This window comes from Lolium rigidum, chromosome 1 (genome assembly GCF_022539505.1).
Source record: "Lolium rigidum isolate FL_2022 chromosome 1, APGP_CSIRO_Lrig_0.1, whole genome shotgun sequence".
NCBI classification, from domain to species: domain Eukaryota; kingdom Viridiplantae; phylum Streptophyta; class Magnoliopsida; order Poales; family Poaceae; genus Lolium; species Lolium rigidum.
In genome coordinates, this window is record NC_061508.1 from 48,708,974 (window position 1) to 48,725,259 (window position 16,286).

A 16,286-nucleotide genomic window follows, 5' to 3' on the forward strand; every position below is an offset into this window, starting at 1 on the left:
TACTATGAGCAGTCTAACCCGAATGCGTAGGATGGCTCTTTAAATGGCCAAGATGTTAGTGTGCCGTGCCCAGTGAGGTGGATAAAGAGGAGACTGCGAAAATTATTTACTAGCCAGGATGTCTAGAGATAGGGTCTTATGGAACAATTGAATTATGCCACCAAATAGCTGGCTGCATTTTTTCCGAAATGGTGGAAATATCGCCCCAGGTTCAGCATCCAAAGATGCACACGGCTTTTTATTAGATTATTCGCAAACCTTACAAGAACAATACAAAAGATCAATCTCGAAGCCACCTCACTAGACCTACAGTGGGATGAATGGGGTGACAATACACCAACTCACATATTAGCTGGCTGCATTTAGGGTCACGTGTGAAAAGTAAGCACAACATTGTAGCTGACAAGAGCATCTCCTCCAACACCCCAACACATGCGACACGTGTGAAAAAACGGGCGAAGGCCTCTCGGCAGCAACCTCTCTCGCGAATCCACCGGCTGATTCGTCGCCGCACCACCCTTGCTTCGACGCCGTTAGGTCCAGCCACCGCTTCCCGGAAACACCACGTAGTCCTCTCTTAACCTCACGCACAATGTAGTTTAGGAAGCCTCCACTTCTTGACATAATCTAGAAGCCGACCCTTCTCCGGTCAAGCCATCTACCGCCGTCACCGACGGTGGTAGTATGTAACCACCCCTCCCACCTCGCCTCTACCAGTCCGCGACTTAATGCCTCGGTGCGGCTCTCCGACTAGTCGGAGTACAACAGCGTATCGTGCCCACCCCGCCCACAACATGTTTGACCGTGCTCCTAGGTCCATAGTTTTGGAAGATTTATTTTCTAGGTATAGTTTTCCATATTTGATTGCTTCGTTATTCGATAACTAGAGTATGGGTAGCGGCAATGAGATGATGTTGCATTAGCAGATGCAAGTGAAGCTGATGATGGCGCTGATGAAGAAGAGAAGTTGATTGCCATATCTTCTTGTTGGAGATATGCCCAAGAGGCAATAATAAATTGGTTATTGTTATATCTTAGTGTTCATGATAAATTTTTACATCCCATGCTATAATTGTATTAACCGAAACATTGATACATGTGTGTTATGTAAACAACAAGGAGTCCCTAGTAAGCCTCTTGTATAACTAGCTTGTTGATTAATAGAAGGCGTGAAGAAGTGTCAAACCAAAATACCCAATAAGCATAAGCATTAGCTCTCCCTGAAAAGGAGGTGATCCAGCCGCACCTTCCAGTACGGCTACCTTGTTACGACTTCACTCCAGTCGCAAGCCTAGCCTTAGGCATCCCCCTCCTTACGGTTAAGGGTAATGACTTCAAACATGGCCAACTCCTATAGTGTGACGGGCGGTGTGTACAAGGCCCGGAACGGATTCACCGCCGTATGGCTGACCGGCGATTACTAGCGATTCCTGCTTCATGCAGGCGAGTTGCAGCCCGTTTCGTGATCATGAACATTGGATGTTATTAATAACAAGGTTATGTCATTGGTTGAATGATATAATGAACACACACCCAAATAAGCGTAGCATGAGATCAAGACATTAAGTTCAACTTGCTATAAGCTTTCGATACATAGTTACCTAGTCCTCCGACCATGAGATCATGTAAATCACTTACACCGGAAGGATGCTTTGATTACATCAAACGCCATTGCGTAAATGGGTGGTTATAAAGATGGGATTAAGTATTTGGAAAGTGTGAGTTGAGGCATTTGAATCAATAGTGGGATTTGTCCATCTCGATGACGGATAGATATACTCTGGGCCCTCTCGGTGGAATGTCGTCTGATTAGCTTGCAAGCATGTGACTAGGTCACAAGAGATTACATACCACAGTACGAGTAAAGAGTACTTGTCGGTAACGAGGTTGAACTAGGTATGGAGATACCGATGATCGAACCTGGGACAAGTAAAGTATCGTGTGACAAAGGGAATCGGTATCTTATGTAAATGGTTCAATCGATCACTAAGTTATCGTTGAATGTGTGGGAGCCATTATGGATCTACAGATCCCGCTATTGGTTATTGGTCAGAGAGGAGTCTCGACCATGTCTGCATAGTTCACGAACCGTAGGGTGACGCGCTTAAGGTTCGATGTCGCATAAGTAGATTCGGAATATGAGATGGAGACCGAAGTTTGTTCGGAGTCTCGGATGGGATCCAGGACATCACGAGGAGGTCCGGAATGGTCCGGAGAATAAGATTCGTATAAGGGAAGTTGATTTTTAGGTTTCGGAAAAGTTCGGGATTTTTCCGGTGGAAGACCGGGAAGGTTCTAGAACGTTCCGGGGGTCCCACCATTGGGCCCACGACCCTAGGAGGCCTAGCATGGGCCGAGGGGATGCACCCTAGCCTAATGGGCCAGGGGCACATGCCCCTCAAGGCCCAAGTCGGCCAACCTTAGGGTTTTCCCCAAAACCCTAGGGGGGATCAACTTGGGGGGGGGGGGGGGGAGAGAGAATTCCCCCTCCCCCTTTGGCCGCCGGCCCTAGATGGGTTTGGGGCATTGGGGGGCCACCCAAACCGACCTCCCCCCTATATAAAGAGGGGAGGGGGCAGGGGGCGCTCACCCCATCAGACCTAGCTCTGGCCGCCCCCTCTCTCCTCCATAATGTTGTACCGGCTTGGCGAAACCCTGCAGTTTTTCTCCTCCACCACCACCACCACGCAGTCGTGCTGCTGGGATTCCGAGGGGATCTACCACACCTCCGCTGCCCGCTGGAACGGGGATAGGACGGGCTTCATCGACACCGTACGCACGACCGAGTACGGAAATGCTGCCGGATTGCAGCACTGGACGATCGACTACATCAACAACGAGATCTAATCTCGTAGGCTTTGGAATCTTTGAGGGTTAGTCTCACATACATCTCATTGCTTCGATCTTGGTAGATTAGATCTTGGATTTTCCATAGATTAGATCTTGGATTTATTCGTCTTTGCCGTAGACAATTTTTGTTTTCCATGCAACGAACCCATCACTTCTCTTCTTCGTTTACGAGCGAAGATAAATACCCCACCACGGTGGGGAGATTCTAGGAAGGGCAAGAATAAGAACAAGACCGGCAACTGATGCAAGGTGTTGTGATGCTTGAGGATGACTCTTTTGCCGAAAATCCAACACATACACCTAGAACTTTCGACAAGGCTTCGGGATGAAGAAAGAGTTGTTCATGAAGATTGTGGAACGGTGCCGGGAAGTATGGTGCCTACCCTGGATTGCCTAGTTTCACTTCAGTTCAAATGCATGGATGCCTTGAGGTGTCTTGCTATGGAGCTCCTTATCTCTTCACGTCCGATTCAGCATGTCAAGTTTTGCTGGGTAACCGTTGCAGTGTTTGGACCACTCTATTTGAAAGAGTAAAATGAAGAAGACATGACCCGGATCTTGGAACATAACGCGGTGAGAGGGTTTCATTAGGGATGAAAAAATTGTCTGTTCTCTTGGTAGTGGATGTACAAAGGTCTTACCGGAGAGTGAAGTGTGGTTCTTGAAGCTGTAGAACATTATAGCCGGTGGATTTGACACACTTTCTTTGGTATGGTGGGATCTTACAATGACATCAACCTATTGCAACACTCTCATGTGCTTGCTAGACTTGTCGAAGTTCATGCTCAACAGATAAACTATGAGATCAAATAGCCAATCGTAAAAGGGTACTACCTAGGAGATGACATCTATCTAAAATGGACGACATTTGTGAAGAGAATTTGTGACCCTTTTACAAAGAAAAAAACTTGGTTTTACTACATGGCAAGGTTGTTGGAACGATGTTGAGCAGGAATTTTTGTGTGCTTAAATCTTATTTTGCTATCGTCATGTACACTCCTCCACTATAGAAAAAAACTTGTCAGAGACGACGAAGTTGCAGCCGACCGAGGTTGGTGATTTTTGTTTGTTCCGTGGTAGAACAAAAACTTTTTTTCGCGTTTTGAATACCCTCTAGCGCCACGGATTTGGAAAAACGTCGGATATGGTCACCGGGTGTGCCAATTTTTCGGGTACGTGTGCCAAGTCAGCCCAAATCGGCACGACCGCGAAATGTGGGGCCATGATGGCAGGGCTGGCTCTGGCCCAGGGCAAGAAGTGCGACGGCCCGGGGTCCAACCAAAACGGGGGCCCATTATTTCTGTCACAGTGCATATAGGAAAAGGTAGAAGAAAAAAATTTAAGCCCATCTAACATGCACGTATCTTAAATTGTGTCCATTTATAGAATTTGCCCTAGGGCCCTCCAAATCCTAGAGCCGGCCCTGCATGATGGCAGTGTCTCTAGCATAGTTTTTTGTAGCGCCCTCTGTTTCAACCTGGTAGATGTTTCCGATGAAGCCGTTTAGGGTTATGGCTGATGGTCCCTGATGTCAGACAAGAAACGTGATAGATCTTGATTATATTTTCCCCATGATATTGCGGCTACTTGCCGTTTTTCGATCCATTCTATTTAATTTTACCTAGTAAGCATTGAGGGACCGGTTCCAAGATGTCAACCACCTAGTATAAGAACGTGCGTTATTTTCTTATTATTCTACCCTTGATATTGCGGGCTACTTTCTTTTTTCGATGTGTTCCTTTTACTTTTATCTTGTTAATGTTGAGGGGCGCTGCTGGCTGATGGTTTCCGATGCTAGCCTCTTCCCAAAAAAATATAAGATATCTTGATTATCACAGTGTACTTGGATTTTTACAATATCTTCTATTTAGTTTACGTTGTTAACGTTGAGGGATGTCGTTGGCTGATCGGTCCCATGTTAGCCTCCTTGCCTTGTCAACTATAGTGCCATGAGAGGGTAGTCACGACTTAGGATTATTAGTGGAAGTAAACGACGGAATGCTTGGATAGTGTAATTTGGCGGTTTACCCAGGTTGACATCTCCTTGGTGGATGATCTGCGTCATTGCTAGAATTCACTATAAGAGCATAAAGTATATGTTACAATGATGTGTATCTCGTATTGTCTCGTGCCCTAAAAGATGTCTCGGGGCCTAGGATTTGACGATGGAGGTAAGACCGAACCGACTATGAAGTCCTAGTTTACATTGGCAAGTATATTGTGACTATACTACAAGTATTTCTTCTTCGTAAACCTTCTGGAATCCGGCTTAAACCCTTTTTATATCTCGATTTTTAATGGGTCGACAAGAATCCACAACACGGAGTACTGAATTAGGTCGCCGGCTGAACGGGCGTGTATCACGCTGGGTGCGGATGGCCCTTTGCCGAGGAACCGGAAGTGTTTTGACGAGCTAGAAATGACCGAAAGTTCATCTAAAGGCCATTTATTTAGGACAAATAACACCAACGTCTAGCAACACAGAGAAACAGAGGACTACACCACCATGATATAAATGTCCATCGTGTCTGACAAGCATATTCAACGGACAACAGAAAAATGATTAAACTGCACCACCGATAGAGGAACAGGGATTTTATCCTAACAAAAGTGGCTGACTTTGACAAATCGCAGATCAGCAATAGCAAGCTTGAGAAGAGAAGGGAGAAAGACTGGATCGGACCAGAGGGAAGAAATGAAACCCGTGCTTATTCGAGGTTGATGATGATGGGGGCCGGGGAGCAAAAAGAGAAGAAGCTCGACAGTTTTCGAAGTTAAATGCGGGATCTTTAACCAACGTTAAAGTGGATCCAACGCTGCCAACACACTTGGTAGGATATGAAGTAGACAGAGTATGCCCAGATCGCCTCTTCCCTGGCCTCCTAGCTACCAGAAACGCGACGGCGCCTAATTCCCTCACATCTCCACAAGCCCTAGCGTGAGTCCCCTCCCCCTCCATGCCATTTTGGCGGCATGAGGAAGGGGGACCTTGTTCCTCCGTTCTATAGTTAGTGTTAGGGTATGTATTTTTAGACAAAGAAAATATATTAATATCAAAAGATACCAACTACATTTAGCCTCTGCAACAACGCCCTACCCTAATGGCAGTACGGATGCACACAGCTAAAAAAGAGTAAGAAAAACTAAGAATCACTAGTAGGAAAAGCTTCATCAGTGGCGCACGAGAATATGATTCTGTGGCGCACGGGCGCAGAAACTTCGCCACAAAAATAGGGTTTCTGTGGCGCACCGTAGCGTGCGCCACAGAATTAAGGTGTTCTGTGGCGCATACGGTCCAGCTGCGCCACAGAAATAGGTGCGCCACTGAATTCTATTTTGGTGCGCCACAGAACAATGTACAGGTATACTCGATTTTGTGCTCCCTGGTGTATTATACAGGTTTTATACAGGTTTTGTACACAGTATACAGGTATAATATAGACGGATAGACAGATATAATATAGACACATATAACATAGCAACATTATACATCATCATCACAGTACTTAGAGCCCGATCGAGATACATATATAGTGGCAAGTGTCAAATGTTTTGCATACAACTCTTAATTCATACAAAATTCACAATTTCGAGATACAAAGTAGTCTTCATCCGGTTCCTCCTTTGCTCCCTCATCTCTACCCACCAGGCTTGCTTGCATCGGGGTCTTCATCCAGTTCCTACTATGGTGAAAATGGAAGAAAGTGAGACCAACAAGTCCGATGCACAAGAGAAATGGAATAAATGCCTCATACATTGTTGGTAAACACAAATATTAACATTCAGGGATGGCGTAAGTGAGACCAAGTCCGATGCACAAGAGATTGATATTTGTGCTATCTTACCGAAGCTCACTTACGCCACCCCCGAGTGTACGGTGACCAAACATTTTAATCATCGACATTTTGAAAATCTCAAAGCAAATGGAATGACAAAATGGAATAAGTGCCTCATACATTGTTGGTCAACACAAATACTATGGTCAGAAACCATAGTTGCAGTATACATCGCAGTATACTTTGCAGAAGGGCCCCCTTCCCCGGCCGCCGTTCCGTGAACGGGTGCTTGACGACACAACAACGCCGATCTGCCTCTCCGGCGCAGAACCACGGCAGTCCCTCGTCGTCCAGTGAACGAGTCCTTGATGCAAAGACCGTGCCGGCCTGCCCAGCATTATGCCGGGCCGTGTTGCGTCGCTTCAGGCTGTGTGTCCCGCGCCCTGCATTGTTCGCCTTCTTGCCCGGTGAACCAATAGACTGGTCGTTGGAATAAGGAAACCGATGACGGCCGGTCGCAAGATTAAATTACGATCGGCCGTCATCGGCATCCTTATTCCAACGATTAGTCTATTCGTTCACCGGGCAAGAAGGCGAAGAGTGCAGGGCGCGCGAGACACGGCCTGAAGTGCGGCAACAGGGGTCGGCATGATGCTAGGGAGGCTGACACCGTCTTTGCATTAAGGACTCGTTCACGTACTGGACGGCGAGAGAAGAAAAATGGTGATGCGCCGGAGAGGCAGGTCGGCGTTGTTGTCTCGTCAAGGACTCGTTCACGGAACGGCGGCCGGGGAAGTGGGGCCCGTCTACAAAGTATATTGCGGCGTATAGGTGACCAAACATTCTAATCATCGGCACTAAAATGGAAGAAAGAGCCAAGTGGTATCTCAACTAGATATCATATGCCTCATACTTTGTTGGTCGAAAGAAATATTAACATTTCGGGATGGGGTCAGTGAGGCCAGGTAGGATGCACAAGAGATTGATATTTGTGCCATCGCGCCAGGCTCACTGGCCCCACCCCAGAGTGTACAAGTGACCAAACAATTTAATCATCGGCACTAAAATGGAAGAAAGGCCAATGCAATTAAGAAGTAGCTAGTATGAACTAAATGAAATGCCTCATACTTTGTTGGTCAAAAAAATATTAACATCCATGGATGGAGTAAGTGAGGTTAGGTAGGATGCACAAAATATTGATATTTGTGCCATCACACCAGGCTCACTTGCTCCACCCCCGTGTGTACGAGTGATCGACCAACCATCTAATCATCGGCAAGTACAAAAACACCAACAAACCAGCAACCATGGTGACATAAGTCAAGATGCTCAAACACACATAGCATGCATGGAGCGAGATGCTCCAAAGGGATTATTCATCACTTGGTATATAGACCAAGTGATGTCGGCAAAAGAGAGGCCAATGAAGAACCGAGTAAATCCGAGTAAGTGATAGATATGCCTAAACAAGCAACAACACATAGCATATCCCAGCTAACCGGATGAGACAAGTCTTGGTAGCCAACTGAATCACCTAGCACCACCTAGCCTTTTAAAACCATCGAAACAGTCCTTTTTCTTCAAAGGATACCACAATGGCATTCATTTACATGATCCCCTACTCGTGGATATCTCTATTTTCATCAAAGCCAACAAGAAAAAGAAATTTATCATTACTCGAGTTGAGTTCAAAACAAAGCTGAGGTGCCATAAGGGATTATTCATCACTTGGTAGTAACCAAGTGATGCTGGCAAGAGAGAGGCCAAGCTCGAGCTAGTCAATCCGGTAGAGATGGATATGCATAAGTAAGCAAGAACACATAGCCTATCCAACTTAACCAGATAAAACCAACCTTGACAGCCAACTTAATAACCTAGCATCACCTAGTCTTTTAAACCATCAGAAACATCCCATTTTCTTCAAAGGATACCACAGGGGCATTCATTTACATGATTCCCTAATGTGAATATCTCTATTTTCACCAATTATCCAACTATGAGATGCAACCAGTGGCAGTAGCAAGAGCTAATGAGGTCACAACACAGCACGGCACAAGCAATCACACCAGTGAACCACTACTGAGGTACATCAACCATAAATTCATCCAAGCCAACAAGAAATAGAAATTTATCATTACTCAGTTGAGTTCAAAACACAGCTAGGGTACCCAACTCTAGTTGGCTTCCATCCAAGCTTCAATAACACATCAAAGGAATCATTACTGCATAATTAAGGAGTTCATCCAATACATGGTGAGAAGATATAGAGACATAGCAATAGCTTCGGACATTAAGTAAAAGGCATGAGCAATGAGCCAGTAAGTAAATCACTAGCACATGATGATCATTTGACCATTTAGAGCATGGACACACAAGCAATAGCAACAGTATAGTTCACCAGGAATTGTGAGAAGCTGCAAGAGCATGCATCTACCTGCAGCAACAATGACAACAAGCTAGGATAGATAGATAGATTGCATCCAGTAGCACATCAACAACAACAACAGCCAGTAGCACATCAACGAGCAACGGCGGCACAACCGGAGCATGCATCTAGCTGCAGCAACAATGACATCAAGCTAGGATAGATAGATAGATTGCATCCAGATAGCACATCAACGAGCAACGAGCAGCCGGTAGCACAGCAACGAGCAACAACAGCACAACCGAGAGCAGCACACGAGCATTTCGTCGAGCACTTTGTGCTCTCGCGGGAGAGGAAGAGGGAGGGGAGGGGAGGGGAGGGGAGGGGAGAGAGTTCACCAACGACAGGGGTGGAGGAGGAGGAGGACGCGACGGCTCCTCCACCTTGACGCGACGGCGGCCCCTCCTCGCGGCGGCCCCTCCTCGCCGTAGCGGCAGCTTGTGCTGCAGGTGGCGGGGATGGGAGGAGAGTGGCGGCATGCGGCCCTCGCGGAGGAAGGCGGCGGCGACGGCGATGGCGACGACCATGGCGGCGCGCGGCGGTACGAATCGGAGGAGAGGGGAGAGGGGAGAGGGGAGAGGCGCGCGGAGGTGAACATGCGTGGGGGAGGGCACGGCGATGATATAAGTTCCCTTAGTTCTGTGGCGCACCAGAACAAGTGCGCCACAGAATCAACTACTTCTGTGGCGCACCGAAGTACGTGCGCCACAGAAACAGTTATTTCTATGGCGGAGCACGCCATGTGCGCCACAGAAATACCTACACTAATAATTGGTGGTGGCAGGATGTGGGCCCCATATAATTTCTGTGGCGCAAAGTTCAGTAGTGCGCCACAGAATTAAGCTATTTCTGTGGCGCACCTAGCATGGTGCACCACAAAATAACATTCTGTGGCGCATTTTTAGTGGTGCGCCACAGAACTAAGCTCCGCCTATAAGGGTTTTCCTACTAGTGAAATAAAAGTCCCGCTACAGCATTCTAGACCTAGCAACAACAATACAACCACCACCGTGACAACACTTGAAATACAGACTCTCCAAAAGCGATGTCTTCAAGAAGGGAACAGTGCACCAGTGCCATTGTCGCCCGACCAAAGGTCTTAGGTTTCACCCTGAAGATAGTCCCCACTCTCAAAACAATTCCTCCAACAAGAACATTGCCAGGCACAACCAGTTAAGGCCAGACCTTGGGTTTTCACCCTGAGAGATAAGACTCTGAACTTCCCCTGTGTTGCCGCCCCCACATGCATACCACTCCCGCAGAGCCCGGAACGCCAAGCAGATCCCTCAGCATCATGGAGACTCGAACCTCCTTTAGCCAGTCCACCAATCCGGCCTTCATGATATTCCTTCTTCTGACTTCACCATGGGCCAAAAAGTCACCTGATGTCAACACATAATACAGCTTCGCGTCGCTCCCTCCGGAACCAAACGGTCGGAATATAAACATGGGTGCGCGCGACCGAATACCACCCGATCTAGCAAAGTGCAGGCAAAACATGCACTGTTCCATTCGCCAGTGGAACTTTCCAGAACTCATCTCTCCAGCCAGATCAAAGCAAACCGACCTCCGGAAGATCTTCATCCTCGCATGCGAGAAACCCGAGGACCGCCACCAAAAACAAAGCAAGATCAGCAGCCCACATGCCGTCAATCCCTCTTGCCGGATCACCAAGGAAGAGGACAACGACGCGGATCATGCGTACCGCCGACGAACCCTTACCGGGGGCGGAGGCCGCCACCGCTCCACCGAATCCTCCATGGCTACCGACGGAGAGCCTCAGGCCCCGGCCAAGTAGCCGTGCCGCCCGGCTTCCTCACCGGCGCTACATCACCTCTCATGGAACGCCATCGCGGAAACCCTCTTCTCCCCCTCGTCGATTCGACGGAGGGGGTGCCGCCACCACCGCCAGAGCCAGGCCGGGGCCAGGGCCATGGCCGGGGCCGAGGCACGGGGGCCAGGGCCGAGGCCAGCGCCGGGGTCGGGGCCGCGGCCGGCAGTGGCTGAGGGCGACGGGCGGTGGGTGGATGTGGGGCGCGGGGGAAGGAGGAGCCTCCGCCGCCGCCCGGGAGGGGGGCGGGAGAGGGAGGCGGCGGGTTAGGGTATGTATGTTGCGGTGTGTTGTCGGGGTGGTGGGTGCGGCGCACGGGTGAACAAATCTGCCTCAACTCTACTCCACACCTTGGGGCGATCTTCACGGTGTCATCTCAGAGTTGATGGAAACGTGTGCTTGTGGATCCTTCAGATCGGCGGCTTGGTCTTCTCACCTTTCTTCATATCTAGCGAGATCTATTTCTCGGGAGTACGTCATTATCCACAACGGCACTTGGGATCGGGACGAGGTTGATGCTCTGGGGTGAGGATGTTGGTCTGGAGGTGGTGGATTTATCATTATTCCCCGACTTCGTCGATGGGATCGATGCGGTGGATCTTGGTCCATAGGGATATCTCCGGTCGACGTGCCACGTCGACATGTGCCTCGTAGCTTGCAACGGACCAGTTCATCGACTCATAAAGCCTCGTCAATGATGATACTCATTTAAATCTGGCAACGGTGGATACTCCCGTCACTTTCAACGGACGTCTAGACGGTGTTGGAGTCCGGTTGCGACCGATGGCTCCGAAAATTTTAGGAATAGTTCTCTACAAAAAAATTCAGGATATTTTTCTTCTCTTAGTTTTCACGTTTATTTACTCATTTAACTTGATTTCCTATTAATTATAAAAAAAAAAACACTTGACAGGCAATCGGTACCTGCGCTCGCGAAAAGAATAGCATCCCCATACGCGCTGATAGGCCCCAAGGCAGTGCACCCGCTCGGAGCAGCCACAAAACACCATTTTTAGGGAGCTTAGTGCTCCTACATTAGAATATACCTCCGGCAGTACCAGCTACCCATAGCTTGTGGTGGGACATATACACGTAGAGCAAAATATATGAAAGATACAGCTCCGATGCGGGGGCTTGATTATGCCTAGGACTTTCTTTTTTGCTTCGTCGCCGTGGTCATCATCATCGTCGGAGCGCGCTAGGTAGCAGCTTTACCTACAGGACTACGGGATCACCATCACAATGGTGTAGGTCGTGTGTATCTATTGTAGATAGAGTACTGGTTTCATGCTGGCAAGGGATGAAGCTAGCTGTGTAAGACCAGCTCCTTCTTGCACCGGCCCAGCGATCACTGCCTGGAAAAACGACAAAACCAATCGAGGGTTAGTCAGGTTAACAAGCATGATGTAAAGATTGAAACCGAAATTGAGATGCCCAATTAACTGAAACTATATGGTAACGAGTCTCTATGATAACATATATCTGGGTGGCTTCAAAATATAACAAGTTTGACTGTTCCCTGTGAAGGGAAAGACATCGAGGTAGATTCCGACAGACAGAAAGCAAAGGGTGCTTTCCAGTGAAGGACATTAATTTGGAAACATTATATGGAAGGATCTAGGGACAAGGGGGAAAAAATCTGAGATTGGCATTTGTCCTGTACGTCCATATGCGAGAGAACAAAACATCAACCGCATAAGAGGAGCAGCACTACTTTAAGTCCATGGAAAGGACAGCAAGCTTTAAGGGGCTGTGCTGCATGCTTTACATGCAAATCATCGGCAGGGTATGATGTGCTTAAAAACATAGGCTATTAGCCTGATAAAGATTGTGCTGCTTTTGAGGTTAGTTGTCAGATAGACTGTAGGTTATGCGGTATCATGTCGTTCTTCACTGTCTTGAGGAGAAGATTTGACAAAGCCAGTAAAATTACCTTGTAGGCAGATACATGTCCTTAGTCTTGATCCTAAGAGGAGACAGAAATTAACTGTATAAACCTGACAGCAACTTACTAGACGAAATGTCTTTGAAACAATATAACATTTTGTTTATTTAGCAACACAAAGCATGATTGGATTTTAGGTGATCCACGATTATTTTGTTCATCTTTGAACTAAATGACTAAAGAAAACACACTATTTTTGAGGAATAAAATGTCAGAGTTCTTGCAAAAAAATATATATTAAAACGTCAAATAAAAACAAAAAAATAGGTATTTTCGATCTCCCTTTCACAAATCAAGAATTTCCTTCATGACCAGTTATGACTAAGTAATTCAGTAGTACTACCGATTCTCATGAAAGTGTTTAACCAGAATGCATGATACTCTCAAATGGTATCACCAGATTCTGCATGACATCAGCTAGGAGCTCCTGTCTAGCTTAGGACAAACAAGTTTTTAAGGACGATAGAGGAACAAGCTAGATCACGAAAATGAAAGAGCACATGCTCGCTTGCAAAGGCAAATGCTAGCATCTACTATGCGATTCTACTTGGTCAAAAAAAAAATTAACTTGTTCAAAAAAAAAATTAACTTGTTCAAAAAAAAAAAACTATGCGATTCTAACCAGTATGCATTCACATTGATCGATTTTGTGTATAATTAATTAGGCAAGAATCCATGTTATACGACTGGGTGCATTAATAATGAAACTTGATCTCATCAACATGATAAGGATGTTTTCTAAAAACCGAAGTTTCATCTTCTACAGGTAATTATATGGATAACATAATGAATAAATGGACATAAATTGAAGAAACACATTCTCGTGACACTTCTAACTGGAAGGACATAAAGAGAGAGATAAAAAGATATGCCTCACTTGTTAGAAAACTTAATCCATAGGAGCTTGCCAAAAAAAGCTTAGTTTCAGATGACAGAGAAGATGACCATAAGATAGATCATTACAAAGAAAAGTAACTTGAGGAATTAGTCTAGGTCATTATTTCATCAAGAATAGCACACTCTAAATCTCACCCAGTCATGAGTCATGACCGCCACCGGGGTTGATGGTAGAATTTCTAGAGATCAAGCCTGTTTGTCAAGCTCGGAGTTTGTACATAAATACAATTTGGAATACATGGAAAGAAAAGGGCATAGAGAAGTCGTCTCTCACAAGGGAACAGCAAGATAACATATTAGGGGAGGAAAATGCATTACAGGATGGCCATGAAACCAGTAAAAGCTTCCAGCGCAAGTGACTGCACCCAGAATCCAGGCCGAAAGCAACACCGCCATTCGCACACACCAAACGACTAGTATGCAGTAGAGGATGGTCACTATGTAATGATGCATGCATGGATGCAATAGTCCGTAGCTGAGAAAAGATTCAGACTTCTTAACTACCTCTGTTCCTGTCTTCTGCCACCGTTGCTGGAGCCTCCATTGGTGTTGCCGCTTCTAGTGCCGCTGCCGCCGTACTGGCGGAGGTCTCCTTCCTCAATGTGCTTCACGTCTTGTTCCAGCTCCTCATAGTGCCTTTTCACTTCCTCGGCGGACCTGCCGTCGCCAACATCCCGCGCCACCTTCTGCCAGCGGTCTGGCGTGTTCTCGTCGTACCTGGCTAGCACCTTCTCGAACAGCTTGTTCTGCCTCTTTGTCCATGGTGGACTCATGCTCTAGTGGCTTCTCAAGAAATACAATGGTTAGGTGAATTTTAATGGCTACCGGTACTACAACTACTAGTGCTACTAGATCACTGGCTTGGCTTGTGTTTGTATGCAACAAGAGCGAGGGCAGTGATGCGGCTTATATAGTGAGAGCGAGGAGAGGCTAGCTAGTTGGAGAATCATGCTTGGGAATGGTAGGGAGGTGAAATGGATGTGTTGGTGGTACCTGTAGGCAAATGAACGACAAGCTTGCATAGGAGCCACAAAAAGAAAGAGAGGAGTTTTCATTTCGTATTTTCATTACTTTGGTGTGTGCAAAATGAAATGCATGGAAGAATCAGGATCGCCTCAGGTCTGCTGGAGGAGGGAAGGACGCCCCTTTCATCTCTTTTTGTCTCGCATCTTCACTGAAACTATTTGTTCTTTTGTTCATTCGCAGAGCCCTCTAATACTTCAAGGAGGCTAATGACTACTATGATTAGTAATTACCATAGGCTAAATATACCTAAAGCACCAGGTGATTAGCGCACAAGGCAACATGATTCCTTGTGGCACCGTTCAAGCTTTAAGGGGGCACAAATTATTACTATATATTATCACTACTATCAGAGAAACAATATTCCTAAAATATTATTTGTTCAAATGATTCCCAAATGTGTTGGTACCGCTTGGTTGGACTCATAAATCAAACATACCGGACAGTGTAATTGAACAATGCACCGTACGACCTCTCCAACAAGATTTCAAGTCCTTGAACCGAAGCAAAACAAATTACCGGATCCTTATATAGTCCTTACTAAGTGATACGTCTTGGACTTCCATTGAAGAATATTTAGGGCAACAAAAAGTTGGGTGCTGGGAATTTGAACGTACATTGATGTCTTTCTTTCTTAGAAAGCAAACGTACACTTATTGAATGTCTATTGTAGACACTAGGAACAAACGATATGCACCATCAGTTGCAGTTCATTAGCATGAATTATCTGTACTACGATTCCAGATTGTAAAAGCAGGACCATTTTTGCCATAGATTGGCTGAGAATTATTGTACCTTGTGGCTAGAAGCTAAATAAGTACGTAGCATTTTTGTGTTGACATTCACCCTACCCTCTGAAGCATAGATTTTCAAAGATTTCTTTGTCAGTCTGCCAATGATAGAATGTTGGACATGTTTTACAGGTCTTAGGCTGCGTCTGTATGATGTATACCACTCTTTACACGTAGACTTCTAATCTTTTAATGTTGAATCAGACTGCCTCTCGTGACAAAGGATGAAGAAGCACCCAACTCATGAGGAACTAATGGAGATATTAATTTGTAATAAAAGGAACTAGTGGAGATTAACACAAAACCTTGTTGGGCTTTCTCTAGTCAGGACGATAAAGAAAGGAACAGAACATGCGTCCTTTTGGTCAGAAGTAATAGCAGAGTAGGTTCATCTCCCCTTCCATATGTTTATTCATCTGATTTCTCAACCCACGAGGGCTCATGGATTCCAGGTGATGGATAAGTGATGTATAAAATTCATATCCACCCTGAAAATTTGTCTGTTCCTTTTGGGATGGCAGACAAACCGGATGCAGAGCTAACCTAGTTCCATTTGTAGAAACTGTACGATAGACAGATCTAACATGGTACTGTTATGGTGCAAGGCTTATTTGCAATCGTGGATTGTTAATTGGGTCAGACGTGTGCCCATGTGGGACAGCTAGATCTGATCCAAATCTTGAATCTACACGACCAAAAGTGAAGAGACTATAGTTGCACAGGGCAATGCTATATAACTGATAACAAT

General features: G+C 46.2%; 1 protein-coding gene across 2 annotated transcripts; it reads right to left on the bottom strand.

Moving 5' to 3' along the window:
• Positions 1 to 11,925: 11,925 nt before the first annotated feature.
• Positions 11,926 to 14,615, bottom strand: LOC124685311 (protein RADIALIS-like 4). 2 transcript variants are annotated; one of them, XM_047219654.1, is made up of 3 exons: positions 14,229 to 14,615; positions 12,816 to 12,848; positions 11,926 to 12,237 (listed from the first exon to the last, which is right to left on the bottom strand). In XM_047219654.1, the coding sequence occupies exons 1-3, from the start codon at positions 14,495 to 14,497 to the stop codon at positions 12,231 to 12,233; spliced, it is 309 nt and encodes a 102-aa protein (XP_047075610.1). In that variant the 5' UTR covers positions 14,498 to 14,615; the 3' UTR covers positions 11,926 to 12,230. The 2 variants fall into 2 exon arrangements, with proteins under 2 accessions (XP_047075610.1, XP_047075611.1); XM_047219655.1 differs by lacking the exon at positions 12,816 to 12,848.
• Between the last annotated feature and the right edge of the window lie 1,671 nt (positions 14,616 to 16,286).

Excerpts from the sequence above, each read along its gene's own strand:
- LOC124685311 (XM_047219654.1), bottom strand. The coding sequence starts at position 14,497 with ATGAGTCCACCATGGACAAAGAGGCAGAACAAGCTGTTCGAGAAGGTG. Across the intron at positions 12,849-14,228 it reads GGCAGAAGACAGGAACAGAG|GATCAAGACTAAGGACATGT; the intron begins GTAGTTAAGAAG and ends GTCTCCTCTTAG.